Consider the following 11,341-nt stretch of genomic DNA (forward strand, 5'->3'; position numbering starts at 1 on the left):
GGAGCAGCCGGGAGAAGACATCGGAGGCTGAATAAATAGCACCAGTCCTGGGATTTAGGGGCCAGGTGTGTGTACGGACAGCTGGCCCAGACTGTAAACTGCAAGGAAAAGGGAAGGCGGCAGAGACAGGGCCTGGAAGGGACTCAGGGCCAAGCTGGAAGGGAAGGAGGAGTTGGGAGACCAGACCCAGGGGCCCCAGGTCTGGCTCTCCCACGGAAGAGTCACCCAGGTTCCAGAAGGGAACTGAGACGCAGCATGGGAGAGGCCAGTCAGGGACACAGCCAGGGTTAATGTAGAGGATGGAGCTTGAAGGCTATGGAGGGGGGAGTCTGGCTGGGAGGTGGGAAACCTAGGTTTTGTGCCTGTCTGGGCCCTGACCGTGTTCCTGAACACGGCCGTTTCTCATCAGCCTCTGCCCAGTCAGGCGTCGCAGGGCCAGGCCGAGATGGGGTCGCTGGTGTCACAGGGCACAGTATTGCTTTCCCACAGCCCTTCTTCCCCTGGTTCCTCGGCTCTGCGTCCAACCCTGGTCACCCTTCACCCACCTAGCCCCATCCCCTGGGGGGATTTATTACTGGCTGCCCTCCATCTGCCCCAGGATCATAAATCCGGGCAGAGCAAAATCACGACCATCCCAAGTGCGGAGCGCATAAAAGGAGAAGGGCTCTGGGAGCCGCAAGGCTTCAGGGGATCCCAGAGAGAGCCGAGCACCCAGGCCAACCATGGACCAAAGGAGCAGAACGCCTCGCTGGGGACTCCTGCTGGTGCTCTGGGGTGCCTGCGTCCGCGGTCTCCCCGCAGACACTGGCGCCTTTGGACGGTAACTCAGGCTGCGAGGGTGGCGGGGGCATGGGGGTTCCCACCTTCCTGACACCCCTGGCTTCCAGATAGGGGGCGTCATCCAGTCTCCACGACCAGCTGGGCAGGGAGGTGCGTCCCATTCAGAGAGGTGACTCGCCAGTGTCCTATGGTCAATAGCAGCACCCGACCTGGGCCGAAAAGCCATGTTACCTGGGCCGAAAAGCCATGTCATCTGATCTCTGCCCAAAGCTTTTGCTCCTGCTCAGCTCACCAGGCGAGGCATTGCGGAGATGATTAAGACCTACCCCTTGTTCTCAAGGAGCTCACAGCCTAATTATGAAGGAGGGGGTGCTATGGGGAAGCCTACCAAGGAAGAACAATATATATAGTGGTTGGATACAAGCCTTCTAGAGTTACATTGTCTTGGTTTAAATCCTGCCCCAGCAGCAGACCTGACTAGCTCTGAAAGCTCGGCCAAGTTACTTAACCTCTCAAGGGCTCCGTTTATCGTTCTTAAAACAGATAATAACAGCACCTACTTCACAGATCTGCTTTGAAGATTTAATGAGATAACGTATGTAAAGCTCTCAGCGTGATGCCAACATGCAGTAAAAACCAGCGGGTTTTTTGAGGCTGCGTCCTCACCCGTGTTAAAAGAAAGGCTTAAGGCAGTCCAGAGGAGGGAGGAGGAAGACCGAACTAGCACCCCCATCCAGGGCCAGGCCCTGTGGGAACTGGACTCATTAAGTTCACTAGGTTCATTAAGGCTGTAGAGGGGGGAGAAGAAGGACGATGAGGACCTCGAGGAGAAAGGGTTTCAGGTGGGGAGGGCAGGGGGAACCAGAAGACCTCAAGGTAAAAAGGCAGGGTGGGGTGTTAGGTTTTTTTAAAGATCTCACCTTTAAGGAATCTCTACACCCCACGTGGGGCTTGAACTCACAACTCTGAGATCAAGCGTCACATGTTCTAAAGACTAAGCCAGCCAGGTGCCTGGAAGAGGATAGGTTTCAACAATGGTTATAGTTGCTAAGCCTGTAAAATGCCTAGGATTTCACAGGATCTTTCCACGTATCTCAGAACCTCTTCCCAACAACCCAGCAGTCCCATTTTACAGGTGAGGACCCCCGACGCTCAGGGAGGTCGCGTGTGAGAGGCTCCCAGAGGGTAACTGCTCGGGTAGGGGTGTGGGGTGAGAGTGTGCCTGGGCGCAGCCCCCACCCCCACCCCCAGGGTAAAGGCAGAGCAAGGTAAAAACATTCTCCCTTGATCTCTTTAAAAAGAAAAGAAGAAGGGGTTGGGCCAGGAGTGGAGAAAGAGGCTTTTGAAATACAAAATGTTACCACCTGCTTTGTGCGCAGTGCCGTGCAAGGTACTTTGGGAGATCTGAACACAGGACCCCATTCTCGGGGTGCTTTCCTAGCCTCTTGCACACACACTTTCCATTTATTGAGCAGTGGGCAGCTTGTTTGATCTGCACATTGATTTCATAGAGGAGCTCATGGGGGCTCACAAAAGGCCCAGAGAGGTTAGGTAAGTTGATCCGAATCACACAGTAATAAGGGATTTAAGCATGTGCCCACAACTGCCGTGTCCTCACCACCAGACAGCACCACCTCCATGAGCATGAGGCTGTGCTTGCGGTGCCGGCTGGGAGCGCCCCAGGGAAGATGAAGCAGGGGCCCAAGCAGAGGTGGGGTGTGGGGGGAAGGGACTTTCTGAAAGGAGAATGGTAAAAGTAAAGGTCCAGAGCAGAGGCTGTTCAGGGTAAGTGGTAGAGAATGCACCCTCTTTGGTATCAGGCCTTCTCTGCCCCTCCATTTTCCTGTCTGTAAAATGGGAATAATCACCCACCCCATGGGATGGCTGAGAATAAGATCATAATTGTGAAACTGCTTTGTGAACAGTAAACGGTAACATGACTATGACAAGTCATGTCCATTAAGATAGGACCCTGGCTAGCAGGAAAGCTGCACTGGGGTCCGGGGGCACGATGGGGTCCGGGAGTGCTGGGTGTGAGCAGGAAAGGATACTATAAGTAGGCGAGCAGCTAGAAAGGAAGATAGTTTCCCCATAAATTGGGCTGCAACCCCGGGACCCCCTGGCCAACAGCTAGGGACACACACCCCCCTCCCCGCAAGGCTTCCTTGACGAGCCTTCACATGGGAGCCCTGGGGACGCTCTCTGGGGAACATGACTAGACACACTGTTTTGAATCCAAGCTCCATCCTTTCTGAGTCACCATATCCCTGCGAACCTCTGCTTCCTCATCATAGAGGGAGGACAACGATGGCTCCGTAGGGGCGAGTGTGGTGTTTGGCGCTCACCAGGGGGCAGCTTGGTCTGCTTTACCCCCCACCCCCAGTGTCTTTAATTCTGTCTCCCGAAGGTGAGAGGCAGGTGTTAGGGAAAGAAGCTGAAGGACTGGGACTCAGGCTCAAGAAGGCACATCTTTCCAAGGGCAGGGGGCACAGGCCCTCTGGGGATGCTGGCTGCTCTCCCCACCCCACCCCCTGCTCCTGCCCGCAGCCCAGGCCTGGCATCCGGAGCCCCGGCAGGCTGCTGTGGGTGCCTGCTGCCACCTACAGGCCCCCCGCGGCACTGCCTCCCCCTGCCCAGCCTTGAGGGGAGCGCGCCAGTGGTCCTCTTAGAGGGGATGTCATTGCTGGGTGTCCTCCTCTTCCTCCTTGGGCTCCCCGCCTGCTGGAGCTCCCTGAAGGCAGCGATGATCTTTAGCTTTCTATCTCTAGCATCCAGGGCAGTGCGGGCAGAGAGTAAGTGTTCGGCATGAGAGAAGGAACGCACGAACGGCTTTGTAGTGACAGGGATCAAAATCAGACAGCAGAAGGAAGTGCATTGAGGATTATTTAATTCCAGTGCCGTTGGCTTGAGGAGGCTTGCAAATTCTCCTTGCGAGGCCTTAGAGCACAAGAGCAATGCTTCGGTGTCTGGGCGAGGTTAGGGAGAGTTGTACTAGAAGCTTCGGGGACCCCACCATTAATATGGGGGAGTGCAGAGCTCTTCTGGTTTTTCCCTCCTTCACCCTGGACCAGGATCTTCCTCAAGAAAATGCCCTCCATCCGGGAAAGCCTGAAGGAGCGAGGCGTGGATGTGGCCAGGCTTGGTGCTGAGTGGAGCCAGTTCGCCAAGAGATTCTCCTTTGGCAACAGCACCTCCCCCGTGGTCCTCACCAACTACCTGGATGTGAGTGCCCGGCTGGGGCCTTGCTCCTCCATCTCCTTTCTCTCTTGGGCCCAAGGCTTTCTGTGCTCTTTCCACACTGTCTCTGACAGAGTTGCTGAGACACACTAGGCAACCTATAAAATTCCCATTTCAGAGCTGGGAAGGCAGAAGCACAGAGGGCAGAAAGGAGCCCAGAGGCAGAGTTAGGTTGGGAACGCAGGAATCCAGGCTCTGGGCCTCGAGCTGAGGTGTCCCTGGTGGGCAGGATGGGTACGTGACCTCAGGGGCAGGTTTCTGTGACCGGGCAACGCACAGCTTGACTGCTGATCATGTCAGTAGCCCCTCTAGAGGTGGGGCACCTCCCTGTTTCATTTTCAGTATTTTTATTTTGCCCTCTTGTCTCACTTCCTGGGAAGTCCGAAGATGGTGCTCAGCCTTCCACCCAGGCCCTGCCAGAACACGGAAACCCAGAGAGGCTGTGCGATCTACCCCATCTCACCCCCAGTGCCAGAGGGGGTATCAGGCAAAACCACAAGGCTCCTAAGCCCCTTCAGCTGCCTCTTTCCTCCCCCCGCCCACAGACCCAGTACTATGGCGAGATCGGCATTGGCACCCCACCCCAGACCTTCAAAGTCATCTTTGACACGGGCTCGGCCAACCTCTGGGTGCCCTCCACCAAGTGCAGCCCTCTCTACATGGCCTGTGGTAAGCCCCCCGTCTCTGCACAGCCTGTGGTCCCTCTCCCCCAGCCCCCTCCACACCTGGCCAGTCCTGCCTCACACTCTGTGCCACCATCAGGGCTATCTCCTCTCTGCCCCTGTTCCCACTGTCCCCAAGAGGAGAGACGAAAATGTCTCCCATTTTCCTGATACGACCACCAAGGGAAAATGGCAAGCGGGAAGCGTCCCCAGCCCACCTGCAAGGCCATTTCTCCCCTTTCCTGGGATTGGGGAGGACTGAATTCTCAGACCCACCCAGGCACTTAGGGTCTCCTACCCCTTTCCTTAGTCAACAACCTCTTAGTGACTGCTTACTGGGACTAGAATCTTTTCTTCATCCCTGTATTAGAAATTCCTTTGAAATGCTTCATTTGAGACAAAATTCTCACAGATAATGGACACCTGACAGGGGCCCAAGAAACACAGTCCTTGATTGATGAAACACATTTTCAAGCCTCCAGCCTCAGGGCCACCCCACCCCTGCACCTAAGCCCTCAACCACCAGGACCATACGCCCAAGGCACCTTCCTCCGAGCCCCCTTGCCCAGGCCTCTCTTGGACAGACCTGAGCCTATGTCCCTCTGCCAGAGATTCACAGCCTCTATGACTCCTCGGAATCCTCCAGCTACATGGAGAATGGAACAGCATTCACCATCCACTATGGAAATGGGAAGGTCAAAGGCTTCCTGAGCCAGGACATGGTGACTGTAAGTGGGAGTGCCCCAGGTCATCTGACCCCTGCCCTTCCTGTCCCCAAACATCTTCTGCCACTTGAGGGCCCATACTTAAGGAGGGTACAGTTCAGCCCACCTTGGAGCCTGGGGAGGGGAGGAACCCTGCCCCGCCGCCTGCCACAGGCTGGTGACGCAAAGCTGCAGTGCCTGGGACACAGCAAACCTGAGCTCCTGGCTCCACGCTGGGTGATTTATGGAGCCTTTTACATTGAGCTCATGGGAGAGCTCGTCCTGAGCCCTGCAGCCTGCAGTCGGCTAACCTGCCTGAGGTCACCCAGCTCTGACTGGGCTCTTCTTAACCAGAGCCCAGACTGAAATCAGGGTCCGAGGCAGGGTCAGCGGTACTGGTGACATTAGGGTCAGAGTTAGTTTTAGGGTCAGGCATAGGTTTTAAGGTCACAGCTGAGGTTAAAGTTTGGGACTAAGGCCAGGACTTGGTTTTCTTTTTCATTTGGTTTGCACCTGACTCTCTCATTCTGGGGTTTCCCCAGCTTCTGTCAGAGTTATGGCAGGGGTACACGTGGAATGCAAGAGCAAATCAGTAGGACTCCTTACCCTCCCCTTGTCTGTGAAACCGGGGGAGAAAGCCTGGCTGGGCTGAAGAAATCCTTACCCACAGTGGGGCTGGGGAACGGAGGCCCAGTCCTGCCCGTGTAGAAGCTGGGCCCCTGGGGAGGCGTGTGGGAGCTCCTGGAGCCTTTTCTGTTACTTCCTGGTAGTCCTGCCCTCTCAGCCTCTGCCCCTCCCAGTCCCAGGGCAGCCCCGTTTCTCTCTGGACCCCCACCGCCTGCATGAGTATTAGAAGAGAGGATATGTGGTGGGGGGGTGGAGATTGATGAAATGGTCTCATCCCAAATCGCTGCACCCTAGGGCACGTGGGCCCTAGACTAGACCCTGGGCAGGAATGGGGCAGTAGGCTTGGTCTCCTCTGGTCCTTCCTCCCACAGGTGGGCGGCATCACAGTGACACAGACGTTTGGAGAGGTCACAGAGCTGCCCCTGATCCCCTTCATGCTGGCCAAGTTTGATGGGGTTCTGGGCATGGGCTTCCCCGCACAGGCTGTTGGCGGGGTCACCCCCGTCTTTGATCATATCCTCTCCCAGGGGGTGCTAAAGGAGGATGTCTTCTCTGTCTACTACAGCAGGTGAGCCTGGGACTCGAGGGGCCGAGGCGGGGGGTGGGGTGCGTGGGGCAGCGGGGGAGAGGCAGGAGAGCTGGGAGAGCAGGAGGAGAGTTGGGACCAGAATTTTGATGTGTTCATGATTAAGTGGTATTCAGTCCATATGCAGAGCTCCACTACCCAATATGGAAACCATCACTTACATTTAAATTAATTAAAATTTTTTTAAAATTCAATTCCTGAGTCACACTAGCCACATTTCAAGTGCTCAGCAGCCACATAACTAGTGGCTACATACTGGGTAGTAGAAATATAGAACATTTCCATCATTATAGAAAGTTCTATTAGCACTGCTCTAGAACAAGACGAAAATGCAGGGGGCGGTAATGGAAAGTAAAGCATTACTGTGAGGGGCCCATGACCCGCTCACACAGAAAGCTGACTTCATTCATTCATTAATGGCTTCATTTATTTGCTCCCTCATTGATTCAACAAATATTGGGTGCTTATGTGCCAAGCACAGTGGGAGGTTCTGGGGTGCAGCCATGAACACGGTGTACAAGACAGAGTCCCTTCACTCACAGAGCCTACGGTCTGGAAGGAAGACAAGAAACATCACAACATTCTGAGCAGCAACAGGGAGCGGGGGCGCTGAACCCCATAGGTGTCTGGGCTGAGCTTATGTGGAGTTCAACCAGCCTGGGGGAAGCCCTTGTCAGCTGCTGAGCAGGCTGTAATCTGCCCCAGGCTGCTGGGTTTGGAAAGACAGTAAGAGCTAGACACGAGGGATCCTAAGGGAAGGAACATAAGGCTAGTGGAGGGGAGGGTCAGGGCGCAGAGAAATCATACAGGTAAAAAGGAGAAAAGAAAATGCAAGGCATTGAGCAAAGGCCACCACTGGGCCCTGTATCCGGGGCAGTCTCTGACAGAGCTTTTAGAGGTGGAGCATAGCCAGATGACCAGCAGTTGAGAGGTAGATGTGGGTGTCAGGAGGTGAGGGCAGATGTAGAATGCCCTGAGAGATTTGACAGGGAAGGAAATGTCAGGAAGGGGGTGCAGGTGGAGGTGCAGGGAGAAGCAGAGAGGAGGGTGGGTGTTTGGAAATGCTAGGGGAGGCCCGAGCTTGCTTGTAGGTGGAGGAAGAAGCCAATGGAAAGCGAGAGATTGAAACTGTGGAAGATCCTTGAGGGCACAGGAGCCTGGAGGCCACGGGAGGGAGGAGAATCCCACAGGCGGGAAGAAGAAGGGCCTTGTTGAGAAGAGGGCCTGCCTCTTCCTTGACCCTGGGACAAGGAGGAGGGAACCTCAGAGGGATCTTGCAGTGTTGGGAGCAGGGCTGAGGTGGCTGGTGTGTGCATACATGCCTCTGAACGAGGGCGGTGACGTGTGCGTGCCCGCAGAGCGTGTGCCAAACCCCCACGTGCACGGATGCTGGAGAGCCCCATCCCGCACATGCACAAGAGAAACCAGCCCCCCAGGGTAGGCCCTGAGCTGGGGGAGGTGTTGTGCAGCAGGGAGGAGAGGAAGGCAAGGGGGTCAGCTGTGGAAGGGGCACCGGGAGCCTGGCTCCGCTCACCCCACCCACCCCTTGCGTGACTTCAGGCAAGTGACTTCACCTAAAAGGTAAAAAGAGGGCATAATACCCACCCTGCCCAAGAAGAGGCTGGTAAGGCTCAGTGGAAACATAGGCCTCCTCTCTGCTGTGTCTCTTTCCTCTGCAGAAATTCCAAGTAAGGAGCTGAGCCCCCGCCCCCACATGGCCCTGACCCTCCTGAACATCGGGTCCAGATTCACATACACCACCACCAAGTCCAACTCACCTCTGCACGCCCAGGCTCTGCCCGATGCCGACGTTGTCCACCCCTCCTTTCAGTTTGCCTCCTGCCGCTTACCCACCCTCACCCCACAGGTCCCCAAGAGCCCCCCCACCCATGCATTTGCTCAACCTGCAGCTCCCCAAACCCAAGTGAGGGTGTAGCCAACTCTCATCTTGCCTTCTACTCACTGTCCTTGTGCCGGATCCTTCTCTGTGGGGATGCTCGATTGGGTGCAGCTGAACCCTCTGGTTGGGTTTGGGGAGGGGCAAGAAAGGTGGAGAAGTGGTGTTCCTGCAGCTTCCCAGCCCTGCCACCCTTCCCGCCTTCCTCTGCCCCACGCTGTCCCCTTGTCCAACTTCCCTTGTTGCTGGGGTGCTGGGTATCCAGGAGCTCTGATCTTTCCTCTAGGGATTCCCACTTGCTCGGAGGAGAGCTTGTCTTGGGAGGCAGCGACCCCCAGTATTACCAAGGGAATTTCCACTACGTGAGCGTCAGCCAGACTGGCTCCTGGCAGATCAAAATGAAAGGGTCAGGAACCCTCAACTCTCCCCGCTCTCCAAAAATGCTGCTGCTGGGGGTGGGGGTGGGAAGGGGCAGCCTTACCATCTTGTACTCTCTCCTGAGGCACAGCCAACCTTTACTCTCCGAGCTCTCTGTCCAGGGCTGGGGAACATGGAGATACGAAGAGCAGAGGGGAGGGAGTCCACCGACAGGAGGCAGTGGGTCACCAGGCCACGTGCTGGGGGAGGGGACAGCACCTTTGCTCCCCCAGCGCACGCCTGCCCATCCTCCAGTGCATCCCAGGACCACCAGCATGGCCTCCTGTCACCGCCTCATTCAGGGAAGCCATGCACCTGGTGGTGTCCCATCAGCCTGCTGTCTGGCTGACGCTCCCACGGGCCTCCCCCAGGGTGTCTGTGAGGTCCGCCACCGTGGTCTGCGAGGAGGGCTGCGTGGTAGTGGTTGATACTGGTGCATCGTTCATCTCGGGTCCCACCAGCTCCCTGAGGCTGCTCATGGACACCCTGGGGGCCAAGGAGCTGAGCACAAATGAAGTAAGAAGCTGGGGGAGTGGGGGCACCAGAAGCGGGGGAGCACCACCTGGTCTGGGTCCCAGAATTACCCCAGAAGCTGTAGGGCCCAAATGGGGCCACTCTGGGCCTTCCCCTCCTCTCCTCTCGCCCTTCCCATGTGTGGCTTGTCCCCCAGAGCCCCATCCATCAGAGGGGTCCAGCCACAGGCACGGGGCTGTGTCTGCTGGGGGACTTCCTGCACTCAACAGGGCTCCCTCTGCCTTCCCCTCAGTATGTCGTGAACTGTAACCAGGTGCCTACACTCCCCGACATCTCCTTCCACCTTGGAGGCAGAGCTTACACACTTACCAGCGCAGACTACGTGTTACGGGTGAGGCTCCCAGCTGCCCCTCAACAATAGGGAGGACAGGTGGGCAGGGGCCCTTTAAAAGGGACCACATCAGTGGTTCTCAAACTTAGCCACATCAGTGGTTCTCAAACTTAGCTACATGTTAGAGTCACCTGGAAGCTTTAAAAATCCCAGTAACAAGGGGCACCTGGGTGGTGCAGTTGGTTAAGTGTCCGACTCTTGGTTTCGGCTTGGGGTCATGATCTCAGGGTCATGATCTTGGGGTTGTGAGATCAAGCCCTGCATCAGGCGCCACACTGAGCATAGGGTCTGCTTGAGATTCTCCTTCCCTCTCCCTCTGCCCCTCTGTCTTGTGTGTGCACGCACACACACTCTCTCTCTCTCATAAATAAGTAAATCAATAAGTAAGTCCTTAAAAAATCCCAGTAACAGCCACATCCCATACCTATTAAATCAGAACCTCCGGGGGTGGAGCCTGGGCATCAGTGTTTTTTTCAGAACTCCCCAGGGGGGTCCAATGTGCAGCCAAGTTTGGAATCACTGTGCTCATCCCCTTGTCTCCATCTTCTTGGCAACTGCCCCCAGTAATGCTATGCTCCTCTACTCTTATCCCCCTTTTATACTCAATAGACTTAGGGCAGCTAAATAACTTGCCTAGGGTCAGAAGTTCTGCCAGACTGTAAGCTCTTGAAGGTAGCACTGTGCCTGATGCATTGTTTGCCCAGTGTCTAGCTCAGTACCTGCATCCAGGAGGGTGCATGATGGGTTGAGAGGGCAAGAGAGGCCGGAGGGGTTGGGGGAGGAAGGGGGGATGTTGCTGAGGATAGCTGCTGGGATCAGGCAAGGGGAAAGGGGAAAAGTAATGTGGCGGGCAGTGGGGGAAACCCGCTTGCTTCCTGTCAGGATCCCTATGGCAACGATGACCTGTGCACCCTGGCCCTCCATGGACTGGATGTCCCACCGCCCACCGGGCCTGTCTGGGTCCTGGGGGCCAGCTTCATCCGCAAGTTCTACACGGAGTTTGACCGGCGTAACAATCGCGTTGGCTTTGCCCTGGCCCGCTGAGGTCCTCTGCTGCCCAGGTGGGCCCTCCCTTCGGCCCTAGCCCGGAGCTAGAGCACCCTCTGGGGCGCTCCCCTGCCTGTGCCCTCGCACAGAGGCATGGGGTGTGGAGCTCCTCCCGGACGCTCGCCCTGCCTCCAGCACCAGCTCTTCCCTGCTTTGAGAACAAACAGAATAAAGACCTCATGTTCACAACCCTGTTGCACCTGAGTTCACTGGGGTCTGAGACAAGAGGCAGCCCTGGATCATGTGCAGACAGGAATGTGACACAGAATGACAAACTACTCACCTGCACACACAGGTTCCTGCGTGCAGGGATGATGCCATTCAGCCCCGCTCTGGTGGAGTTGCTTACACGCAAAGCCAGCTCCGTGCTCCCTCCAGCCCCTGCAGGACCAGGGCTAACGCTGTGACCGTAGACCGTGGGTCAGAAAGATGCTCCTAGCTGGTAGAAGCCAGCCTCAAGCTCAGGCTCCACCCTGCCTCTCATGCCCAGCCAACCCCCCTAACCCCCTGGCCCACGTC

At 56.4% G+C, this 11,341-nt stretch overlaps 1 protein-coding gene across 2 annotated transcripts; it reads left to right on the forward strand.

Moving 5' to 3' along the window:
• The first annotated feature begins 722 nt into the window (after positions 1 to 722).
• REN (renin) lies at positions 723 to 10,936 on the forward strand. Of its 2 annotated transcripts, none has more exons than XM_035009523.1 (9): positions 723 to 820; positions 3,852 to 4,002; positions 4,563 to 4,686; positions 5,289 to 5,407; positions 6,382 to 6,578; positions 8,780 to 8,899; positions 9,282 to 9,426; positions 9,677 to 9,775; positions 10,658 to 10,936. In XM_035009523.1, the coding sequence occupies exons 1-9, from the start codon at positions 723 to 725 to the stop codon at positions 10,817 to 10,819; spliced, it is 1,215 nt and encodes a 404-aa protein (XP_034865414.1). In that variant the 3' UTR covers positions 10,820 to 10,936. The 2 variants fall into 2 exon arrangements, with proteins under 2 accessions (XP_034865414.1, XP_034865413.1); XM_035009522.1 differs by having other exon boundaries at positions 8,759 to 8,899; positions 10,658 to 10,819.
• The last annotated feature ends 405 nt before the right edge of the window (positions 10,937 to 11,341 follow it).

The sequence above is a fragment of the Mirounga leonina genome, unplaced genomic scaffold (genome assembly GCF_011800145.1).
Source record: "Mirounga leonina isolate KUSES-001 unplaced genomic scaffold, KU_Mleo_1.0 Mir_154, whole genome shotgun sequence".
Taxonomy (NCBI): Eukaryota; Metazoa; Chordata; class Mammalia; order Carnivora; family Phocidae; genus Mirounga; species Mirounga leonina.

What these genes read in the sequence shown, in the direction of transcription:
- REN (XM_035009522.1), top strand. Translation starts at nt 723, where the DNA reads ATGGACCAAAGGAGCAGAACGCCTCGCTGGGGACTCCTGCTGGTGCTC. An exon ending in GACACTGGCGCCTTTGGACG is followed by an intron (nt 821 to 3,851) that starts GTAACTCAGGCT and finishes ACCCTGGACCAG; the next exon opens with GATCTTCCTCAAGAAAATGC. An exon ending in TTCTCTGTCTACTACAGCAG is followed by an intron (nt 6,579 to 8,758) that starts GTGAGCCTGGGA and finishes CTGGGTATCCAG; the next exon opens with GAGCTCTGATCTTTCCTCTA.